The 25,471-nt window shown below is 41.9% G+C and overlaps 1 protein-coding gene across 6 annotated transcripts in view; it reads right to left on the bottom strand.

Annotated features, from left to right (window-relative positions):
• CPM (carboxypeptidase M) overlaps positions 1–25,471 on the bottom strand; it is an 80,174-nt gene that overhangs the window by 28,390 nt on the left and 26,313 nt on the right. For 4 of the 6 annotated variants that reach the window (XM_086400069.1, XM_086400070.1, XM_086400071.1 and 1 more), the window contains 2 exons: positions 8,632–8,729; positions 1,574–1,746 (listed from right to left, as the gene is read on the bottom strand). In XM_086400069.1, the coding sequence (XP_086256195.1) occupies positions 1,574–1,746; positions 8,632–8,729 (271 nt within the window). Of the gene's footprint in view, positions 1–1,573; positions 1,747–2,771; positions 2,995–8,631; positions 8,730–25,471 lie in introns of those variants that run through there. The other 2 variants (XM_086400072.1, XM_086400074.1) reach the window with 2 other exon arrangements.

Here is a 25,471-nt window from a genome sequence, read left to right as displayed (position 1 = left end):
CTCTGCTCTGGGCTCCAGCTGTTTTTCCAGATATGAATACAGAGGTGGTGGATGGTTGCCTTGTCAGCCTCCAACGAAGTGCACTTGGTATTCATGCACTCTGTTGTTCCCCGCCGTGTGACTTGTTCTTGCCAGTGGGACAGGAGTGATTCGGATGTAAGCAGAGGTTGGATAAGTGTTTGTGTTTCGGGGCTTTTGCTCTTGGAACACTCCCATTTGGAACCGAGACCCCACTGCTAGCTACATCAAGGGGCCACATGAAGGAATGAAGGACCCAGGTGAGATCCAGAACTGAAACTCAAGACACAGGGTCCCAGACAGACCCCCGCTGAGGTCCCAGTCATCGTGGCATAGAGATGGACCCTGCTCTGCCCTGGCCAAATTCCCAACTTACAGAGTGGAAAGCAAATAAAAAGGTAGCTGTTTCCTCAATTTGGGGCAGTTTGTTCCATAGCAGTTGTTATCAGAAATAATAGGAACATGCTATTTTACACAAATATATTTCTGAAAAGTGGATTGGCTATGTTTGTCATACTTGTTTGGTCATTAAGTCCTGTCAGACTCTGTGACCCTATGGACTGTAGCCTGCCAGGCTTCTCTATCCATGGGATTTCCCAGGCAAGAATATTGGAGTGGGTTGCCATTTCCTTCTCCAGGGAATCTTCCTGACACAGGGATCAAACTTGTGTCTCTGGCTTGACAGATGGATTCTTTACCACTGAGCCACCTGGGAAGACTTGGCCATGTTTAAATATGCTAAAAAACAAAACAAAACAAAAAAAACCTTAAAAGTGGAAGGGAATCCAGTGGTGATTTATCTTTGGTAAAAACAAAATTTTATTGCACAAGTATCAGTGTTTATCAGACATTTGAGAAATTCCAAACTCCCTGAGGCCATTTAAAATACAATAAACTTTAAATCAGAAATACTACAAAAAAAAAAAAAAAAGAAATACTACAAGACTCACTCTTCTTTATGTTAGTTTCTGGGCTGGCTTAATAAATCAACCTGCTTATCGAGGGGCCAGGTTCTATACTAGGCCCTGGGATTTCCTAGTGATGAACACTATGGGCAGGGCTCCTGCCCTCGGGTAGACATTAAAGGAGAAATGAGACATTAAAATTGTGCTGTGAGGGTAAAGGGCCAGGTGATATGAGTATAACTGGGGACCTAATATCCGATAGGTTAGGGAAGGAGGCTTTGAGGAAATGCTGTTGAAACAGGCCAGGGTGGGGCCGATGGGGGTGGGAATGCCAGAGGTGAGAAGGAAGCCTGTCGTCATCGTTTCAGGGGTGAAGAGGGATCTAAGCGGCTGCAGCAGGGTGACAGTGGGAAAAGCAAAAAAGCCGGAGCAGTGGAGGGTGGGCAGGCACAGGAGTAACCCAGCCTTATTCAGGATTTCACTTCTCACAGTCAAAGCCATGGGTGGCCCTGAAGAGTTTCTAGCATGGCAGTGACATGACGCAGGCTATGAGATGTTTCACTAATTCCTCTTGACAGGGCCAAGGTGTCCGATCTGATGGGGGCCTTTTGTGGTTTTGTTATGTTTTACATAGATGGGCCCATTCTTACCTGCCATCATTGTAAAAACAGTCAGGCTTTACAACAGCTTCGAATCCATCTGGGTTCATTGAGGGCATGATGTGTATCCGGGTACTGTTGATTAGATTTGTGATTTCAGGGTCTCTTCCATCTCTGGTTACAAGATATTCAATTAAATGGAGCAGCAGTTCCCGCCCTACAGCCTGTAGGTGTTAAAACAGAGAAGAGGCTACTTGAGGAAAACAAGGAAAACAGTCCCCAAGGTACAAATTCCCCAACAAGAAACACGACAGATGATACTTAAAACCAAAACCAGCTGTCAGACCACCATTTCTTCAGGCAGATGGCAATCCATCACTAGTATGCTGCAAAATCTTTTTAAGAGTTTGTTTTTTTTTTAAGTTAATTTTTTAAAGTATCTAATAATTTACTTTTAAAAAATGAATTGGAGTGGAGTAAAGGTTATTTCTTATTATCCCGTTTTCAATTTGCTTGTCTTCCAAATACTTGCTGGAGTGATGGAGAGAGGGAGAGCTAGAAATCAGGCATGGGAGCTGAGCACAAGTGACCCACGGGAGTGCTGTGGTGCATGTCTGGGTGGATGACGCATGGAGAACCCCTGCAGCAGACACGCAGATGTGAACAGAGAAAAATCCAAATGGGTGATACTCATGATTTAAATAGGTTTCTGATTTCCAGATCCCCCTATTTCCAAGTTCTTCTATTTTCAAATTCCCCTCTTGCACACTTGTGCAATTTTTGCCATACCTCCGTACTTCTGATCTCCACAGTCTCATGTTTCGTTGGCACATCAGCCTCACAACTTTCTGCCATGTCTCCATATTATCTATACTATTATTTAGTTTGCATTTTCTGTAAATTGGCTCACTTTTTACTTACGTCAAAAATTATAAACTTTGTATAATTATCATTTTGCTAGATTTCATGTTTTTAATTATACAGTAAAATAAAAGCACGACTATGAAAATAAATATGGTCACATTCACCTAAAATTACCTTATGTACCAACAATGATTGGGAAACTGAAGGCCTGTGAAAAATCTTGCTGTATAAGGGAGAGATTTCCTATTTTTCTTTTCTTTTTTTAGGGGAAAAAAAAAGGAGTTCACATTTTCAGCCTTATTCTGTAAAGATCTGACTAGCCTACATTAATTTTCCCCTGTAACCCTGACCTCAAAGATTCTGCTTCTCAGTAAGGAATATTTACCTCTTAAATGTGATCAGATGTCGTTGAGGGGTTAGGATATGGGAAATCAGTGCAGCAGGTGGTTAAATAAGGATGGTGCTGCCAGTGCATTAATGAAGGCCACGGGCAACAAAAGAATCTTCAATTATGACTCCATTGTAGCAATTCACGGCTGTGACAAAGAAGGAACAATGCTGCACTCTCTACCCCTTGCTGGCAAGCAGAGAGATCACATCTTATGAATCTGTTATCCTAATGGATACAGAATAATTGAAAATGGAACTAAGAAAAATTTAAATGTGTGAATTATATATTTATACATAGCCATAAAATTTAGAATAAAATTTAGAGTAGAAATAAATTCCATTCCGACTTCAATTTGTTTTTTCTCCCACTCACGTCTGTCTCTTCCACTACTGTGATTTTTCATAGTCCAAATTGTAGGTTGAAAAAGGTCCTTACAAACTAATAACTAAAAAAGTCACGTGAGTCACACACTGGGTTTTCAGTTTGGTGTTTTGGAAGCTCAAGCACATGTGCAAGCTCCTTACTGCCTTCCCTAAAACCAGAGGAGGAGGGGATGGTAATTTTAAGTTGTGAAAGACTCTACAAGTGGATCGTGTGGTGGGCTGAAGTGGGGGCTTTCCTGGCAAGGGGAGGGGAAGAGAAAAGGGTCAAGGAAAAGGAGGAGGAAGTGAGATTTCTAAATGCTGGTTCGAGACTGCAGGATGCTGCCCTTAGAGGGACATACCAGGAAAAACCTGAGGCCAATCGGAGTCCCAGGTCAAGTATGAAGTGAGCCATATTGGAATCCCCACGTGATTCTAAATTTCCTCTTAACTCTCTGAATCATACATTCTCAAGCATGCTTGAACTCAAGACAGGAATTGGCAATGAAATTCATCCACCCACAAGCAAATGAAAACAAAGAGCAAGAAGCTGTGATTAAGCTACACAACTAAATTAAGCAACTGTGGTGGTCTGAGTATAGGATAGAAGGTAAAAGTTAAGGTTTATAGTTAACAGCAAGGGTGGGGCTAGGGGAAGGGGGAGATGAGTTTTCAAAGTGCTAATTTCTTTACTTTTCATAGCAATGGGTCATAGGATATTATCCAAAGTTTAAAATATATATATATATATAAAATCATTATAATTTCAGCTTTTCCTAATTTTTTGACTTCAGAAGAATCTTATTTATAAGATAATTTCTTATTTTGAGAAATTAACAAGTTCACCAGTCATTTTCATTTCACTTCAGTTCTGTTAAGCTCAAGTAAAGTTATTAAATCTCATACTTCTTAAAGATAACACATATGACATTTTATTTCCTTTTGATTCCTCTCATTCTATTACTACAGAAATAAAGAGATATGTAGAATAGCATCTGGCAAATAATAATGATGGCTATTTCTGAGTGACAGTATCTTACTCTTATTTTTCTAGTTCTTTTAAAGGAAAGAAAACCTATGTTCTTTTTACAAAAACAAAATCATGATTCTTTCAAGGACACAAATGTGTGACCAAGGTTATCTTCTGTTTGCCTCCATATTCCCAAACAAACCACAAATTCTTAACTGCATAGGGTGAAATAAAAATCTTGGCGGTATGATAAAGAAGTGATTAAGAGTCAGATAATCTTAAAACTGGTGAGATAAACTGATAAAATTTCGGAGAGAGTTAAACAAGGTCCTTTTGTTTTCTTGGACCATATTTTCTTGTCTCTGTAAAAGCAAATTTATGTCACATATTATTCAAATTAATTCTCAACTTTAATATAAATGTCTCAAATATTCATGTTTTATGTATAGGTCTCTTTTCATTTAAAATTAAGTCTTTGAACATGAGACCTTAGACAGACTAATTTTTTTTTTTTAATGTGGTCAAAAGTGTTTCCATTGACTTATCCAGCCTTTCATTTAACTTTCGCTTCCTTTTGTGAGTGTGTGGAGAATCCCTAATGAAGAGCCTGAAAGGCTGGGTAAGCACACCAGCTTCTAGAGTGTTTCTCTGATAATTCATCTGGTCATTAAGATGGCAATACCCCAGGATGGACCTACAGATTGTCATAGTGAGTGAAGCTAGTCAGACTGAGAAAGAGGAATATTGTATAATATTGCTTATAAAAGGAATCTTAAAAAACATGATACAAATAAAATTATTTACAAAACAGAAACAGACTCACAGAGAAGGAATTTATGGCCACCAGGGAGGAATGTGGTGGAAGTGGGGAAGGATAGGTAGGGAGTTTGGGGTTGACATACACACAGTGCTATATGTAAAACAGATAACCAACAAGGACCCTTGTATAGCACAGGGGACTCTGCCCAATACTATGTAACAACCTAAATGGGAAAAGGCTTTGGAAAAAATAGATACATGTATAAGTGAATCACTTTGCTGTACACCTGAATGTAACACATTATTAATCAACTACACTCCAACATAAAATTAAAAGTTTTTAGAAAACGATGGCAAGAACTCAGGAAGCAGAAAATAAATCTCTACCAGGTTTACTTCAATTCAGTCAAGTTGGAACTTGCTAGATAGATGAAAATGAGTGTTTCCGCACTTATCAGAACAATTGCAAAAAAATGTTGAAGCAACAATCCACAACTGGGTAGTGTATTGTGTAAGACTGAGTGTTGAGGTCCACAAACTCCTAGAAGATCCATGCACCTTGAGGACAGCATTCAAAGCTAGTGCCAGAATAGCAAGGAATCCACCCAAAGAAGGTTAAGAACCACTGCCCACAAATGTTATATATGCTGCTTTTTAACAGTGTGCCTTGAAAATGCTCTTTAATTCCAAAAGGTCTAAGAGAAGAAGAAGGACGAAGAAGCTGGTTAGACCCAGCTAATCCAAGAGACCCTTCTGCTTCTGGGTTAAGCCATCCCTTTCCCCAGCTCCTGGTGGCACCAGGAGGGCAGAAAACACAAGATCTAAATTCAGGATAATAAGTTTCTCAGTGGCCCCCAAAGCTGTCAGACATTGTTAACAGCTGGGACACACAGAGGGTGACAGGACTTCAGGCCTCCACACCCAAAACACACTGACATTCCTCTCTGCATAATCTCAGTCCTTGGCAGTCGTCAAAGAATCAAGGTAAATGAGTGAGACCTGCTTTGACGGGATACATTAACTACCTGGAGGGCAAGATGTCAGAAATTTGGCAAAGTACAAGCAAATTCAGAGGTGAACAAGAGGAAGGACTCTTGCTTTTCTTTGGAAGTTTCAATTGGGAGGATTAAATTCTGAGCAGCAGACTGCAACCTTTCGAAATGCTAGGAATTCAATAAATAAGCTACTGGAGTCAATTGAGGGCCACATGTCTCTTATTAAAAATGGGTTCCATGGGACCCGATCAATTGACCAGATAGCAAAAGGGAAAGGAAGTCTGGGCTGCTATCTATCATGAATAGTTGTTTTATTAAAAACAACTTTGCATTTCTCTGATAATGAGTGATGTTGAGCATCTTTTCATGTGTTTGTTAGCCATCTGTATGTCTTCTTTGGAGAAATGTCTATTTAGATCTTTGGCCCATCCAATATTCTGGGAGGTGGGTCATAGAGGATCCTGCTATGATGTATGTCAGAGAGTGTTTTGCCTATGTTCTCCTCTAGGAGTTTTATAGTTTCTGGTCTTACGTTGAGATCTTTAATCCATTTTGAGTTTATTTTTGTATATGGTGTTAGAAAGTGTTCTAGTTTCATTCTTTTACAAGTGGTTGACCAGATTTCCCAGCACCACTTGTTAAAGAGATTGTCTTTAATCCATTGTATATTCTTGCCTCCTTTGTCAAAGATAAGGTGTCCATATGTGCGTGGATTTATCTCTGGGCTTTCTATTTTGTTCCATTGATCTATATTTCTGTCTTTGTGCCAGTACCATACTGTCTTGATAACTGTGGCTTTGGACATGGAAGCAACCTAGATGTCCATCAGCAGATGAATGGATAAGCAAGCTGTGGTACATATACACAATGGAGTATTACTCAGCCATTAAAAAGAATACATTTGAATCAGTTCTAATGAGGTGGATGAAACTGAAGCCTATTATACAGAGTGAAGTAAGCCAGAAGGAAAAACACCAATACAGTATACTAACGCATATATATGGAATTTAGAAAGATGGTAACGATAACCCTGTATACGAGACAGCAAAAGAGACACTGATGTATAGAACAGTCTTATGGACTCTGTGGGAGAGGGAGAGGGTGGGAAGATTTGGGAGAATGGCATTGAAACATGTGAAATGTCATGTAAGAAACGAGATGCCAGTCCAGGTTCAATGCACGATGCTGGATGCTTGGGGCTGGTGCACTGGGACGACCTAGAGGGATGGTATGGGGAGGGAGGAGGGAGGAGGGTTCAGGATGGGGAACACATGTATACCTGTGGTGGATTCATTTTGATATTTGGCAAAACTAATACAATTATGTAAGGTTTAAAAATAAAATAAAATTAATTAAAAAAAATAAATAAATAAACACTATGACACAGAAAAAAAAAAAACACAACAAAAAACAACTTTGATCAGACTCCCAGCAATATCAAGCCTTTTTGAGCACAGCCTATTATGCTCAAAAAAGTAACTCCCACCCACCCATAAATCAGATTCAAAGACAAGCCAAGCCACTTTCTCAGAGGCAAACGTTTGCATTTGAGCTCCAGTGACAAGAAGTCCCCTCGCTGGTCAGGACTGTTGAGCAGCGTGTCTGGACAGGAAAGGCAGAGTTGCGCATGTGTCACGCAGGGTGGAGCCTGTTCCTATAAAGCCTGGGTCTGGGGAGGGTTGAGTCGGAACAGGAAGTGCAGCATTTGAGCAGTGGGTGCTGCCACACTATTGCAGATCTGGAAGTGTTGTAACAAGTCAGCAGGTTGTACTCACAGGATTATGCATTTTCTCTGACATTCCCTAAAGTGTGTTTGATAAGGTGTGACACAGATCCTGTGTCAATTTTCTTTACTGTCAAGACTGGAGACTATCTTTCCCTTCCACTGGATCGCCCAGTTGTGTGGGGTCCTGGGAAACAGAAAATCCTGCAGCTCTCATATTCTCAAAAATATGAGAGCTGAGGAGGTATATACTAAAATATATATCGAAAAGTATGTATAAATATATACTAAAATATATTTTATTGTACATAAAATACATATATAAAAGTATATACTAAAATATATATATATAAGTATACATACAAAAACATACTCTGAGGAAGTAAGGTGAGAAATTTTGGGGAACATCTTCAAATGCCTGGTTAGAATGGTTGGGCAGCCAGGAGTCGTAAAAGGCTATTTTGCAAATTATAAGATAAATAACATAAATGAAACAAAATAGAGTTGATCTCTGATAAGCTGGAAAAGAGCAAAATGTTATGATGGCATCTCAGGGTTTGTGGAATGGTGGGGATGACAGAGCCCTAAGCTTGATGGTCTAAACTTACGCATCAAAAATGCTAAGTTTTGGATTAAGAGAAAGTGACAAAAGCATTCAAAAAGCCAGCCAGGAGGAGGCTGGGTCGCCAGTTGGGACCTTCTTAGTTCAAATACATCACTCTTCTGCTGGGTCACCTCGATGCTGAGCAGGAGGTGGGGAAAACCAACCCAGGAGGCGTTCAGGAACTTGGGCAGTCCTGAACGTTCTTCCAGCCCCCAAACAAGAAACGAGCTCCCGTTACCCGCACAGGGCCCTGGGTAAGCAACCCAGCGGCTGATGGTTTGGGATCATGGCTCCTTCAGTCTCTCAGAAGGCCTTACAGGAAGACCCTTCCAGTCTTTGCTGCAATGTCGGCTGCTTCCTCTGCATTTACACAGAGTGCAAGAGACCCGAGGGAAGGTCCTTTGGTGACACGTCAGATACACGTTCAAACCACATACATACCTCATCTCCATGCATATTTGCCACGTACTTGAATTCCGGAATCCCGATCCTGTGTTCCTTTGGAGAGCGTCCCACGACGAGAACCCACAGGTTTCTGCCTTTACGGGGGAGAAAGTACAGAAAAATGAGTAATGATGAATGAACTCTGGCAGAATGAGAATAGTGAACAATGATGCTACTTCTTCCACCTGATGAATGTTTCATGACCATCTCAGTTCATGCAACTAACACCTCTGTGCCTGGAACGCTTTTAATCTACTGCCAGCCAAAATCCTTTCAATCAGCAGAAATATTTAACTTCTTATTCTAGAATGTGACTTTTAAAAATTGAAGGCTTAGTAGGTTACATAGATCTTATTCTTCCAAAATGTTTAGTAGACTTAGTAGGTTACATAGATTTGATTTTTCCAAAATTGTTTTTCCAAAAAGCGTGCTCTGAGGTCCTGGTGCCTTATAGAAGTGATCTTGCTAATTCACACAATAACACGGAAATAATAATTGATAGTTGACTGGGAGGGAGCCATAACTCTCAGTGCAAGGAATGTGAAAAAATCAACAGCAAGAAAACATGAAACTCAGAAGGGAGACTGTTTTTACAGCAAATCCTGAGTCTTGTTGTATTCAAATGATCATGTAACAAAGCCTCTCAGCAGTGAGTGTCCTTGATGAGCACCAAGTCCTGTCGAGTAAGCTGGGAACCACAAACAATGCTGACAATGCCTCAAGGAAAACTTCTAAGTCCTAACTCTGCCAGATGGTGAGATTTGGACAGAGACTAAACGTCATTGAAGATTTGCTCTGGGCAGATGTTACCACTGCATCTTTGGTTCATATTAACTCAGGCAATCCCTTGTCCTGAGCCAGTGAGATAGATTTTTAACCAGACTTTACAAAATGAAAACACTGACCTTCAAAAAATATTAAATAAACTGCTTATGATCACACAGCTAGTAAGAGGCTGTGATTTGAGCCCCAGAACCAAGACCTGAATTCTGGCCTATATGACTCAATTCTAGAGCTCTTAATACTAATGAAAACAGCCTGTCACTCAAGAAGCTTGGTGTCCTAATCAGCAAAATGAAGAGGTTTCTTTCGATTCTAAAATCACATTCTTTTTTTTTTTTTAATACACTTTAAAACTAGAGATTGGGGAAATGTATATTTGATATCTAGCACCTAGATACAAAGTTCACATATCTGTAATAGCTAAACCTTCTGTGGAATTCAAGAAGCCAGGAAAGGAATTTAACAGCAGTCTGTGGGCTAATGTGGAGCCCGTTTCTGCAGAATTTCTAGTGTAGTTCCTTTAATCTGGGGATCCCATAGGTGGGGGAATACTCTCTTACCATAAAGAACTCAGGGAGAAGCAGATACTGGACTTGTTTTTTCCACCATTAATTCTTAATTTATTATAACAATTGTAGGATGGTTCATCTTGACAGGGTAATGCTTTAAATTTAGTAATTGCAGAAATTGTCAAAAAACATCCCCAAAGGGCAGCTTATCTGACTGATGCCACTTGTTCAGTGCAGACTACTCAGGTCATTCATTCACATCCATTTATTTAGTACTATTATGTTCATGCATTTACTCCTACAGATAGTTATGCTCTCTACACCCAGTGAGTCTCTGATCTAGAGAAGAACAGCATGCAAGAACATCATTACACTGGACTGTGACATATATGATCACAGAGTGTGTATAAGGTACTGGTGTGACTGTAGAATAAAGGAAGAAACTTTTTCAAGGAGTGGGATCACATAAAACTTTACAGACATAGGGTTTTAGAGCTGACTTCTGACCAGGGTTCTGAACAGTCACTCCAAGTTAGCCATGTGGACAAGTATCAGTACAATCCATTTGGTGGTCTCCCACCAGAACCACTTTATTAACCAGAATCTTTGATTCCCCCATATTACCAATTCTCAGATCACCTAGGGCTTCAAATTTAGCATGTTACCATTTTTCATGTGAAGCAAATAAGAGCTTTTTTCTATTAAACTTGGCTCTTTAGGTTTCCTTCTGGGGGATTCTTTTCTGTAGCTATTAATGCTTTCAAGGCTAGAATAACCACAGATTTGTATAGAATATGGTCTGGTCTCTGCAAGAAGATCCAACCAGTCCATTCTAAAGGAGATCAGCCCTTGGATTTCTTTGGAAGGAATGATGCTAAAGCTGAAACTCCAATACTTTGGCCACTTCATGCGAAGAGTTGACTCATTGGAAAAGACTCTGATGCTGGGAAGGATTGGGGGCAGGAGGAAAAGGGGACGACAGAGGATGAGATGGCTGGATGGCATCACTGACTCGATGGACGTGAGTTTGAGTGAACTCCGGGAGTTGGTGATGGACAGGGAGGCCTGGCATGCTGCAATTCATGGGGTCACAAAGAGTCGGACACGACTGAGCGACTGAACTGATGGTCTGGTCCCCTCACAAGCAAGGAAAAAAATTCAGTATCATCTTGACGTTGTTGTTTACAGCTGCTAAGTCGTGTCCGACTCTTTTGCTACCCCATAGATTATACCCCATTGGGCTCCTCTGTCCATGGGATTTCCCAGGCAAGAATACTGGAGTGGGTTGCCATTTCCTTCTCTAAGGAATCTTTCCAACCCAGGGATCAAGCTCATGTCTCCTGCATTGGCAGGTGGGTTCTTTACCATTGAACCACCAGGGAAGCCCATCACCTCGACACAATGTTTCTCAATTGTTTTCTAACTCTGCATTTGCAAAGCTGACCTGTAATATAAAGGATAGTGTAAGACAAGAAAAACCTGACTTGACATAGGTATTCAATATTATTTGAGGGCTTCCCTGGTGGTCCAGAGGTTAAGAATCCGCCTTGCAATGCAGAGAACACCAGTTTGGTCCCTGGTTTGGGAAGATTCCACGTGCTGCAGAGCAACCAAGCACGTAGCGCCACAACTACTAAGCCTGCACCCTAAAACCCGTGTGCCAAAAATTACTGAAGGCCACTTGCCCTAGAGCTGCTGCTCCGCAACAAGGGAAGCCGGGGCAACGAGAAGCCCACACACCGCGACGGGAGAAAACCACATGCAGTGACAAGGACCCAGCGCAGCCTAAAAAAAAAATGTGTGTGTGTGTGTGTGTACTTTGGTTCAAGGAAGTTGGGAAATCAAACCAATAAAATCTAAATGAAGAAATATTGGTAGTAACTCAATCTCAATTTCAGCATGAATGGCTCCTAAGTGAACAGCAAAATGAGAAACTTACCTTGAATAACCCTCCATGGCACCAAGCCTGAGGATGAAAACAACCCATAAACCTGAAGATATTCACCCAATGCTTTTGGAAAGCTAAGCCTCTTGAAAGTTTTTAACCCGCCTCTCTAATAAACACGGGTTATCTCTGGCTTAGACTAGAGTAAATGCACAAAGGACAGACTATTGACTTTTCACAGCCTGATTGCCAAGGTGAGGCTAATTTAAACAAGATGTTTTTTTTTTCTATCAAGGTTGGACAGGCTGCCTTTATCCCTCCAAGTTCCTGCTTTGAACTTTGAGCACCTACTTTGAACTTTGAACTCGAGCACCAGGTGTGCTCAAGAGCTCTGAAATGCTCAGCCACTTTCTCTCCACTACAAAGTAAAATTGTCAGTATCTGTGTCCAGGAACCTTCTCCGGGCTTGACTCCAAGCCCAGGGATGTGACATGGTGCCCAACTGGGCACCTAACTGGGTTTGCTTGTAGGACCAGAAAAGTGTTACCATTCAAAAGGCTTCACAAAGATTCGCAAGGCAAGGAAACAGAACACTCTAGGCATTCAGGAGAAAGTAGGAGGAGAAGCTTGAAAAACGAAGTACAGTGTCAACAGGGAGAAACTGAAGGAGTGTTATTCCCCTACCAGAATCACTGGATCCTTGGAAAAGCGCCAATCCCTGAGCCCCATCTCCCAAATCACACTCCAGGGGGAGGGTCCCCAACCTGCACTTAACAGGCTCCTTTGGTGATTCTGAGGCCCATTAAAGTTTGAAAGCTGCTCAGATTGAGGCAGTGAATGTCCAGATAGATTTGGGCGGTAAAATCATCTCATTTTACATACAATCATGAACATATTTCTATATGAACAAATATACTTTGACTACACCTTTTAAAATGGCTGTTTGACATACATCAACATGAATCCGCCACGGGTATACACATGTTCCCCATCCTGAACCCTGCTCCCACCTCCCTCCCCGTACCATCCCTCTGGGTCATCCCAGTACACCAGCCCCAAGCATCCTGTATCCTGCATCAAACCTGGACTGGCGATTTGTTTCTTATATGATATTAAACATGTTTCAGTGCCATTCTCCCAAATCATCCCACCCTCTCCCTCTCCCACAGTGTCCAAAATAAATAAATTTAAATTAAAAAAATAATAAAATGGCTGTTTGATATTGTATTACACAAATGTAGTATCATTCATTCAACAATGCTCCATGGTTAGGTGTCCAAATATAAGTAATTTATGTAAATTACAGCATGTCCACTTAAATTATGTACAGAATTTTTAATGTAAAATATTTTACCATGGCAAAGAAATCAGAGTACAAAATTATATAATTACAACCATGTAAAATAGACTATTCACTAACAAAATACCATGGAACAAAACAGCTCCAAAGCATATAAAGCCTTAAATGAAATAATTGATGAGTCCCTATAAGAACTGAAAATAGCACACTGTCAGTAAAAATGGGCTAAGTGATAGGGTTATAAAACCAAGACTTTGTTTTCACTTTTCCATCTTTCTAGTTTTTAAAAATAAAACACTAAATCTTATTGTTTATTAAGTTCATATACTGTATGCTGAGCTTTATAATACCTGATCTTTACACTTTATAATACTTGATCTTTACAACACCTCTGTGTGGTGGGTGATACCCACAATTCATTGATATAAGTGGTAGAACCAGGAGTCAAACCCAGGTCTGTCCAATTCCAGTATCTGTGTTCTTCTGATGACTCCAGGCTCTTCCTGCAAGTAATAGGTAGGTCAGGGCCAATCCCACTCTGGGCGCATAGTTCCCCAGCAGCTCTTTCAGCATCACACTGCCATAATTTGTCCCTGGAACAAGTTCCAGCATGCCACCCGTCTATGACCACTGAGCCATAGCAATACACCTGAACTTACGGCTGCCCTACAGGGACGGTCCATACCAGGTGTTGATATAACAATCCCTAAGTAAAACTGTCAGTATCTGTGTCCAGGAACCCTCTCCGGCCTTGACTCCAAGCCCAGGGATGTGACATGGTGCCCAACGGGGCACCTAACTGGGTTTGCTTGTAGGACCAGAAAAGTGTTACCATTCAAAAAGCTTCACAAAGATCCGCAAGGCAAGGAAACAGAACACTCTAAGCAGTGGAGAGAAAGTGGCTGAGCATTTCAGAGCTCTTTGCTCAAGAGAGCACCCAGAGAGAAGTGGAATCCAGAGAGAAGTGGAATCCCTGTGTGGGTGGCCTGGTCCCAGGAGCAGACCTGCAGTGATGACAAGGCTGGTGATGCGCAAGGTCCAACCCATGAGGCGCCAGCCTCCAGGGTGATAGATCAGTTGTTTCCCAGACTAGAATATTTCTCTTTGTGTCCTTAAAATTACCCTTTGACCTAAGTCAAAGCTCAGGGGACCTTGCTTGATGCATGAGTTTGCGTCTTCATACATAAGTGGGACCAACAGCTCTACTGGCAAGAGTGATGTGAAGCTGGCGAGTTCCTCCTGTCTTCCCTAAAAAAGAAGCCAACACTCCAACACCAAACCTTCAATCTCACTTATGCTCATTCCCATTACTACACACACAAAGCCAGCCCGGCCTCAAATAATGTCCCAGAGGACCTGAAAAATAGCACATAACTTTGGTCGGGTTAAACATGTAGTCTCCGTGACCTCGGGCCTGGAAGTGGAAGAGGAAGTTCCTGCTAAGTGGCTTACGACAAACAACACAAACAACTGCAAACAAAACAGGGACAACGTCTCCAGCATGGCTGTGTTTGCACGGTAGCATGCCTCACAGTTCAGAGCATTTGATATATATTCACTTGGCCCTGATGACCATAAGCAGTAGGTAAAAGATTATCCTTTCACACAGGTGGAGGCGCTATCCTAGGGAAGCTCACAAGGCCATGGTTCTCACGTGTGGTCCCAAGACCAGTATCATCACATCCTCTGGGAACTTGTTAGAAATGCAGGTTCTCAGACTCCACCCCTAAGTACAGACTCCACCCCTAAGTACAGAGACCGTGGGGGTGAGGACCTGCAGTCTGTGTCTTAATGAGCTCCCCAGGGCATCCTCATGCTCGCTAAAGTCTGAGAACCACAGACACAGAGATCAGACTTGTGGACACAGTGGGGGACAGAGAGGGTAGGACGTAATAGAGAAAGTAGCATTGACGTATTTACGCTATCAGGTGTAAAACAGCTAGTGGGAAGCTGCTATATGACACAGGGAGCCCGGCCTGGCAGTCCATAACAACCTAGAGGGGTGGGATGGAGAGGGGAGGGAGGAGATAAACGTATAATTATGGCTGATTGGTATTGTGTTGGTTTCTGCCCTACAACAACGTTGTAAAGCAATTATCCTTCAATTAAGAATATACATAAAGTTTGAGAGCCATAGTAACCAAGGACGGAGCTGGAAGGCCTATTCAGAGCCTGCTCTGTTCTTAACCACTATGCTGCACTGTTCCAGTCACCTAAGGGACAGAAAAGATCAAAGAAACGTGAACCTGTGCCCATAAATTGCCAGGTGCCATTTCTGGTGTTGAGATTTTCCTTTATCCCCTCTGGAGAACTGGAAATGGGAGGAGGGCTTTCAAGGACCCTATGAGGATGGTCTGAGAAGTTAAAGCTATCATCTCCTTGCTTTAGTGTGCAAATTTCAGACTGGTCTGCAAACTAGTGTACACCAGCTTGTCCCCAGACTGTTCTCTATTCAAGGATTACTGGTAAGCCTCAGTGGCTCTGCCCCAAAGCTCTGGAATCTTGAGACAGATCTACTTCAGAGGTTTGTCTGCTAAGCTGACTAGGCTGAAAAAGTAGGGTAGGTGGAGTAGCAAGAGGAGGAAGGACATGGACAAAACTCAACTGCTCTACTCAGATCTTTTCTGGGACAAAAAAAAAATTCACACACACACTCTTCCAACATGGCAAACGGCCCAGCAGTCACTGGGGCTTCTGCATTGAGTTGAGAAGTCTGGCCAGCCCATGTGAATGCCCCGTCTGTCTGATTCTGTACATGCAAAGCTGTGAACCCATCCTTGGTAAGATGCAATGATTCCAATCCCCAGTCAGCCACATGACCTCCTGGAGCTTTAATGCCATTTACTGTGTAGTGGGCTCAGAATTCCTGATATTGCTCCTGAACAGAGGAACTTGTCAAGAAGGGGTTCAGTGGCGCAGAAAGAAATTGGGCGACCTAGAGGTCCTTCTGCTACTGTGACAAGAGCAAGTGCCCTGCTCCGCCTGGAAGCAGCCATGGGACTGGGCTGCCTCTTGCCTCTGGCAGTTCTATATTCTAGCTAGGACCCCGAGTTTTGGTCCCTTTTCCCCCATGACATCAAAGTACAATCCAAGCTCCTCAGCACGGCAAGTGGCCTCTCATGGACTTGCTGCCTCTAGCCTTCTACCACAATTCCTTACACTGGGCTCCAGGCAGTCTTAATTTAATCATGTGTGATTCTAATGGGAGCTACCATCAGCCTTGATGCCTATAAATATACGCTCTTGCTCCCGCATGGATAGTCCTCTATCTACCTGATCAAAGTGGCCGGCTTCCTCTTGCCTTTCCAAGGCTCAACCGAAAGCCCCCTCCCATGCATCACCTTTCTTACCCTTCTTCCTTGATCCTATATTTTACCCGCCTGAGTTGCACTCTCTTTTGAATGCCTCCCACATGCTTCTGCAACCCCTCTCCTAACACTAAAACCACAGGTTTTCCTGCAGGCATGGGACTGTGCACCTCTGTGCTTGTGGTAGCTAGTGTCATGCCTGGCACAGATGTAGTAGGTGGCCAATAAATGCTTGCTAAATGAATGGATGGCTGGAAAAATGATCAAATAAGTTCAGTTGGAGCCAGGGTCCAGGACCGAAGAAAAGGCTTACAGCTAGTCTACAAAGAACTATCTGGGGTGGGCTCTGAAAAAGCTCCAAATTTCTAGATCAATCCCAGGGTTTTTAGACCTTCTTGGGGATATTTCCATATAAGAGACTGCTGAGGTCCAAACAAAATATCTGGCTTCCGATTAGATTCTTCTGTCATCATGGGGACATGGGATTCCATTTGCTTACTTATTTGTCCCCATGGCACTAATGCTGTGAAACCACACCTGAGAAATGGAGATGTTAGTTTCATGTTACTGCTTCCTGAACAAGTCAGTAGGGAAGTTTGGGGGTTTCAATTTCTAAATCAGAAATTCTTCTGATTGCTTGGGGACATTATCTTTTTCAATTGAGAAGAGAAAAGGAAAAACCTGAAGATGTACTGAATTGGAAGACATTTTCCTTTCTTCCTTTTTTTTGATTCAAGACTAGTCACGATTCCCAGAGAAGCTGAGTGTTTGTCTCATTAATCACCAACCATCAACCCAAACAAGAAGATGGCAGGAAATTCCTCTGCCTTCCTCCTCTTTCAACTCTACCTTCTCTATTCCTCCCACTCGATTCCCAGGTCAGAAGCTGATAAATCTGTTGCACTTCCTCTAAAAATTTTTAATTTTTAAGCTATAAGAGATTTTTTTTTTTAATTAAGTTTTAAAAGCTAGCCATAATTCTCATGTCCCAGCCGCCCTAATTTTTTTTATGTTCCCTTCTAGTCTTTTTTCATAGAGAGACAGGAAACTTGTTTTAAATCCCCAAAGTGAAAATCTCTAGAGGCCTCATACTATAAAAAGCTGCGAACTTCCGCTTTTGGTGCCTTAGGGGAGAGGTCAAACAAAATCAAATCTTCGTTTTGAAGAATGGCTCAGTTTTAACAGCCAAATTAAATATCATCTTAAAGTACAAACAAGTACTTGAGATTTTTTAAAAACGCTATTTTAAAAGGTCAATCATTATAGCTGGCTCTATGTTTATTGTCCGTTGGTGGGTTCTCTTTTAAGGTTTTCCAGGGGCATTCTGGTTCCTTGTTAGTGTTTTGGTTCTTTCTTCCCAGTTGGTGGCTTTACTTCTTATCCATTCCTGGGGGTGTCACACAGCTGTGTTTTACAATGAGGTCAATTCAGATCCATTTGAGCCCTTCCTCCATGCTCCCTCCCTCAAACCCCAGTTCGTTGGAGGCCTGCTTATCCTAATTGCCTATTTATTGCTACCATAAGAACTCATCCTTCAGTGGCAAGGAATAATGGCAATTTCTTTACTAGTTTTCTCATAAGCTGCTTAGAAGAACAAAGGCCTTGTCTCTCAGTCATCCTACTTGTTGCATTTGTACCTAAAAGGCTTTCATTTCAAAGTAAAGGAAGCCAGGGTTCAGACAGAAATATGCTGATCTTCTAACAATGGGAGAAGCCCCGGAGTTGCCAAAATAGGCTCCTTTAAGGTCTAAACCTGACCTAAAAGTAGGACTATCGGTGCTTTTGTGGGATGAACAAAATCCCACAAATTCTCACTGGTTTTACCATTCTGAGATTTAAGTTTCACAGTTGGGTCAATAATTTAGTTAAGTACATCTAAACCAGAATTTCATATATGAAATTCTGTACAACATATACCTCCAAATAGCATCTGAGAGCTCTTGACAGATATGCAATGTCCCTCTTGTGGCACCTTATGTAACAATGCCTTGTGCAGGTTTTAGAATCAAATTGCCAGGGTTTAAACCCCCCAGCTTTGACACTTACTACCCATATGGTATTGGGTAAATTGCTTAATCTTGTTGAGTGGATTTAGTTTTTATGTTATAGGATTGATGGTACCTATACCACATGGGATTTCTATCTCATTTAATCCTCACAAACTTTATAAACAGTGGCAGAAACACGATGAGCACATGTTTGTTTGAAGGCCCTGAGTTGAACTGATGGATGTTACTACCGGCCCTATGGACTTCCCTGGTGGTTCAGTCGGTAAAGAATCCACCTGCAATGCAGAAGACTTGGGTTTGATCCCTGAGTCAGGAACATCTCCTGGAGAAGGAAAGGGCAACCTACTCCAGTATTCTTGCCTGGAGGATCCCATGGGTAGCCTTGTGGGCTACAGTCCATGGGGTTGTAAAGAATCAGACACAGCTTAGTGACTACACCACCACCACCACTACAAGCCCTAGGAGATGATGCAGCGTCAGAGCAATGAAAGAAAAATTTCAACTGTAAACAGTGTCCCTAACATATGGACAGACCCATCATGCCCCCAGAATGTGTCTTTCAGAAAATGTGCAGATCAGTTCAGGTAGACCAAAATCAGCTACAGTTTTTAAAAAAACTGAAGTGTGGATTCACAGAATGAACAGGCTGTCTTCAGAAAACATGTCCTTCAAAATCAATGGGGACAGCATGAAAACTGTCACGAATGTTCATACCACCAGACATCAGGGGAATTTACTTAAGCCCAAGAACTGAACCTCATTCAGAACTCCCAGAGCAAAATGCCTGAGGCTGGTGCTGAGCCTGGAAGCAGCACTGCCATAAGGAAAGTGAGGAAGCAGGTTGCCTTGGCCAGCTGTGCTGAACCGTAAATGCATCTTTCACAACGTGTTCTTACGTGGTCTGTTGCCAAAGTGATTGAAGCCATCACTCAGATTTTAATAGTCTCCAGGAGATGGAGGCTGGAAATCATGTTAAGATTCCCAGTCTGGTCCCGCCGTGGAGAGACGCCAACTCATCACTGTAGGCGGGCAACCCCAGTGCTTGTCGATAAAGAACTGGTTCGTTACGAATCAGTCAGTGACAAAAAACTGGTCCAACGGGAGATGGTCAATGTCAACAAAAGGCAGGGGGACTGGCCCAGATTACAAGACTAGAGATACAACACGATAGGCAGTGTGTTTCCAATTTTTGATTGGATTCTAAGGGAAAAAAATGTTATAAGAGGCATTCTTGGAGCCATTGGAGAACTTTGAAAACAGACTATATTGTTCATTGAGTAATTATTTTCTTAACTCAATAATGGCGTGCTGTGGTTAAGAAGTCATATTTAGATGGTGTATGCTTAGATGTTTGTAAGTAAGCACGCTATTTACCATTTCTAAGAGTTCACTGAAACCCATAGATAGAGCTCATGAGAGAGAGAAAGCAAATGTAGCAAAATATTAACAGCTGGTACATATATAAATGAAAACTGAATATTTAATATTTCTGCAGTCTTTCTATAGGTTTGAAACATTTCAAAATAAAAGCTGGAGGGGACAGGATTTGTAGAAGATAATGGTAAAAAAAAAAAAAAAAAAATCATAGCCTGATTCACTGGTTTCCGTAGTTTGCAAAGTGAGATGCAGGCTCAGAAGAGGTCAGAGTTATTCACCTGAAAGGTGAAGTCATGGTTGGGGGTAGGTGGGGGATGGAGGCCCCAAGGTGAGAAATTCACAGGTTGCCTCTTTCTGAAGAAAACACAAAACTATACTAGAAAGGGGGTTAAGAAGTTACTATGTAAACTATCCAAAACCGAGGCACAATAGCTTTTTTTTTTTTTTAATTTATTTGGCTGCACTGGGTCTTAGCTGTAGCATGCAAACTCTTAGTTGTGACTTGTGGCATATAGTTCCCTGACTGGGGGTCAAACTTGGACCCCCTGCATTGTGAGCTCAGAGTCTTAGCCTCTGGACTATGAGGGAAGAGCCCAAAATAGCTTATTAAATCTCCATATATATTGAGAAAGAAAAATCATCTCGATGAAAATATGAATGTGAACTAAAGGATGTTTTTAAATTTCTATTACAACCAGAAAAAAATTAAAGAAGTATTTTTAAATCACATAATTTATGTGATCACTGAGTTTTCTGGTCACCAAGTCATTAACTTAGCAAAGGTCAAGTGATTAACATAGAATAAGAAGCTTGGATGGTGGGGAGCATTAATCGTGAGTTTCATGTCTTCCTCAGGATTGGGCTTTGGATCAGGGGAAAAAAAGATGTAGATGGCTGAATTTTTCTCTCTGCCTGAATTTGGTCACCACTCCTGTTCGGACTTTGGGTAGAACAGAGCAGTAAGACTGCTACAAGTGAGGAAGCGGAGGGGAGGCAGGGACAGGCTCTGGCTGCTGAGAAGGCAAGGATGAGAAAGAGCCTGTGGACGTGAACTTGGAAAGTTTCTGGCTTTCAAGGGTCCTTTCATTTATCCTTTGACAAAATCACAGCATAAATTTGTTGTCAACAAACTTAAGAAGCTACATGATAATCACTCAACCTCTTTCAAGAGTGGTGAGTATGAGATTTATTTTTTTCCTATCTTTTGGCCATGCTGCATGGTACGTGGGATCTTAGTTCCCCAACCAAGGACTGAACCTATGCTCCCTGCATGGGCAGCATGGAGTCTTAACCACTAGACAACCAGGCAAGTCCCTGTTTCTGTTTATTTTTGATATAGCCAAGAAGAATGTGAGCATATTTAACATTATAGTTCTACATCATTTAAGCCATGAACTGGTGCTAATTAACTTCTGTAACAAAGCAGCATGTTAAATTCATTGCAAAGTCAGTACAAATATAAATATTTACTTCAAAACAAAACCACAAGAATCACTGCTTTGGCATTCACATCTTTGCAACACCCAAGCTTCAGAAATTATCAATGGATTTCTCAAGCTTACAAGAGTCAGCAATGACACTTTCAGCAGACCCATGGACAACTGTCACTCACTGAGGGGCATTAGAAGGTGAGCTGCTCTAGTAGGAATTTCTATTGATTTGGGGCTTTTCTAGTATTGCACTGAGAATTTGATTATTAGGATTACAGAGGGAGTAGCATATTTAAATGATGTCATAATCAAGGTATCTGAGGAAGAATTCAAAGATTTCAGGAAACCATATCTGCTTAAAATCCTGATATTTTACATAATTTCCAAAGTGTTTCACATACTTTCACATGTCATCTTATCACTTAATCCTTAGCAAAAACCCCATGAGATATGTAAGGCAAGCAGTACCCTCATTTTACAGTTGAAAGAATAGGCCCTGACAGCTTGGAGTCAAACTGGCTTTTTGTTTTACTCTAAGATTAATGTTTGTTCCACACCGCTCCTTCAACATAAAGTAGAACTTCCTCTCTTACCACTTTAGATGCAATAGTTGTTTCTCTTTCTTGGGACAAAGAACTTGAGGCATCTAACTCCTGAATCCTGAGGCATTTGACTCCCAAAATAAACCTACAGCTTCATCTCCCACATCACTCTCCCCTCCCAACAAAAGCAATTCTCAGTAAGTCACTTCTCCAATAATGGCATTAGACTCATTAATTAAGAAGCTTTGGGAATGTAATGTGCTTTTGTGTCTAGAAGAGGTTTTGAGACCCTTCTTACCCTTCAGGTCAATGTTATCTGCAAAGTAGACCTATGTCCAGATGGACAAAGAAATGATCATTTACTTTGGAAGTTGCTCAGGAAGCAACAGTTAGAACTGGACACAGAACAACAGACTGGTTCCAAATAGGAAAAGGAGTACATCAAGGTTGTATATTGTCACCCTGTTTATTTAACTTATATGCAGAGTACATCATGAGAAACGCTGGGCTGGAAGAAGCACAAGCTGGAATCAAGATTGCCAGGAGAAATATCAATAACCTCAAATATGCAGATGACACCACCCTTATGGCAGAAAGTGAAGAGGAACTCAAAAGCCTCTTGATGAAAGTGAAAGAGGAGAGTGAAAAAGTTGTTTTAAAGCTCAACATTCAGAAAACTAAGATCATGGCATCTGGTCCCATCACTTCATGGGAAATAAATGGGGAAACAGTGGAAACAGTGTCAAGACTTTATTTTTTTGGTCTCCAAAATCACTGCAGATGGTGATTGCAGCCATGAAATTAAAAGATGCTTACTCCTTGGAAGGAAAGTTATGACCAACCTAGATAGTATATTGAAAAGCAGAGACATTACTTTGCAAACAAAGGTCAGTCTAGTCAAGGCTATGGTTTTTCCAGTGGTCATGTATGGATGTGAGAGTTGGACTGTGAAGAAAGCTGAGCGCCAAAGAATTGATGCTTTTGAACTGTGGTGCTGGAGAAGACTCTTGAGAGTCCCTTGGACTGCAAGGAGATCCAACCACTCCATTCTGAAGGAGATCAGCCCTGGGATTTCTTTGGAAGGAATGATGCTAAAGCTGAAACTCCAATACTTTGGCCACCTCATGCGAAGACTTGACTCATTGGAAAAGACTCTGATGCTGGGAAGGATTGGGGGCAGGAGGAAAAGGGGACGACAGAGGATGAGATGGCTGGATGGCATCACTGACTTGATGGACGTGAGTCTGAGTGAACTCCGGGAGTTGGTGATGGACAGGGAGGCCTGGCATGCTGTGATTCATGGGGTTGCAGAGTCAGACATGACTGAGTGACTGGACTGAACTGAACTGAAGCTTCCCAACAGTTTTTCTGGCTGTGCATGTACAACTGACTGATCAAAAATCTTAAGCTGAAGATCATAGCTTTAACAATGCCACCTTGTACCTATAGCTGCAGCTTTGGCTCAATATGTCCAAGGAAACAATACCGTATGTTCAAGCCCTGAGCTGTCTGCCGGAGCAGATCCAAGATTACATGGATCGCTGCCACTGAACACTTCAAGGTCAGAAAATCTCCCAGAGCCAACTTTTCTGCTTCAGACTGTATAATTATCTTGCATCTCAGGTCAGCTTCTACCTTAAAATGTGGGTTGAGCAATGCCCATTTCTAAAGAAGCAAGAGGAAATGCAGCTGTTAATCAGCCACCAAATGTTACTCACCCACTAAAGGACATCTTATCTTGATTTTTGTTAGTTTATATGTATTTAATGAACAATTATGCCTTTCTAATTTCACAATGATATGAGGTGGCTTGCTCACATAGCACGTGGCTCACTGGCAAACTATTCTCAAGAGAGAGTGGGCCAGATGCCATGTCCAAAAGCTATGATCAAGCACGGAAGTGTATGATGCACGTCCGGTCTCTTGAAAGGCACCCTCTTTTTCAGGGGCTGTGACACAAGAATCTCAGTGAAAAGTCCCAATAGTTGCAAGAAGCCATTCCAGAAACCCCTTTTTTGACTATATTAGCCACTTTCCTACAATGGGTTGGTGTAGCCCTGGTGCATCTCACATTTCCTAGGACAGGGCCGGCTCCACACTTATCATCTGCTGCACATGGTGGCTGGCCTTCATCCCCTCTGACAGCGTGCCTGTGTTTACTTCAGTTGAGTTTAACACATTTGGAGACAGGGCCCTTATTCAAGCTGTCACCTAATTCACTTCAGTACTCTCAAATAATTGGGCTGTACAGATGAGGCAGATTCTTCAAGGATGGGCAACAAGATTTGCCAGGGTTTCTTACTGCTCAACAAGCCAGCAAGCTGGGCCACAGAGTTACTAATAGGGCAACACCTTGAGATGTGCCCAACCATCCTTCAGAATCAGGTGCACTCTTGAAGGCCAGTGACTTCGTGCTCTTCAAACTGCCCTCCCCACTTAACCCACATGTAAGTGGGCATGAAATGGTATGAGAGAGGCCCACCAGGGAAGCTGGGCAGAACAGTTTTAACCATGGCATGTGCATTTGGATAGAAGGGGAAGAAGAGGCAGTGGAGGATGTGAATGGTGATGGTTGTGTACAAAGGACTTCTATCTAATGGAGATAAACTTGAGTAGAAAAGAGCCAGGCTTCGAGTTTACTCTCTTTCCATTAACATGCGGGAGGAATTTAAGACACCTCTCATTCCAGCATGAAAATGATTCAGAGAAACCTTGTTGTGGGCATGTTATACAGTGTTTCTGCATTTTTGTGACTCTAAAGTCATTAAGATACATCTCTATCTATGCTATATCCTATAGTGTGAGTTCAATCATTCTCAAAAAAATTTTTTTTTGCCAATGCCTTGTGGCATGTAAGATTTTAGTTCCCCAACCAGGGATCAAACCTGTGCCCCTGCAGTGGAAGTACAGAGTGTTAACTACTGGATCACCAGGGAGGTCCATGAATAATAATTCTGCTCATCTTGCATAGTCTTGCTGCTGGCCAGGGTTAAGTAGGTCGGTAGCATCACTGTGTTTCTTATGAGCAGGTCTCCGGGTTTCCTGCAGCAGTGTTATCTGGGGTATTTGTTAAAACTGCAAGCTTGTGGGCCCCATCCAGATTGGGAACCTCTAGATATGAGTTCAGGAGTTTGCATTTTTCCTAATTCCTCAGCTGACTATAATATACATCATTAAAAAAAAAAAACAAAAAAAAACAACCTTTTCAGTAAAATACAGTACACATACAGGAAACTATACATTTTACAGCTCACTGTGGATTTTATAAACTGAACACACAGATGTCCAGCCAGCATGTAGAAGCATGCTTGTGCCTGCTCCCAGGCACCATCCATTTCCAACTGCGGATTTACTCATAGTGTTGTATGTAAATGTAACTCCTTCTCAGGGCTGTGTAGTATCTCGTCCTATGATGCAAACCATATTGAGAACCATTTCCTTCAGAATGCAGCACACCAGCCCTGCGTGGATGTGCCACAGAGCACTTATGTGTACCTGGAGCCAGACCACATAGGTCCAGACTGGGATTCTGTGACTTCCTATGTGATGCCGGGCTCCTCCTCAGCTCTGGAGCCTGTTTTCTCATGTGTAAAATAAGGCTTATTTCTGTATCTCATGGGGTTGTTATGAGGGGTAAGTGAGCTAATATTTGAAAAGCACTTAAACAGAGCCTCGCACATACCAATCAACATAC

This window comes from Bos grunniens, chromosome 5 (assembly GCF_055505025.1).
Source record: "Bos grunniens cultivar Pamir isolate PY7600 chromosome 5, Bosgru_T2T1.0, whole genome shotgun sequence".
In the NCBI taxonomy this organism is placed as follows: domain Eukaryota; kingdom Metazoa; phylum Chordata; class Mammalia; order Artiodactyla; family Bovidae; genus Bos; species Bos grunniens.
The sequence above is the reverse complement of the archived record's forward strand: the minus strand, read 5'-3'. Positions and strand labels throughout refer to the sequence as shown.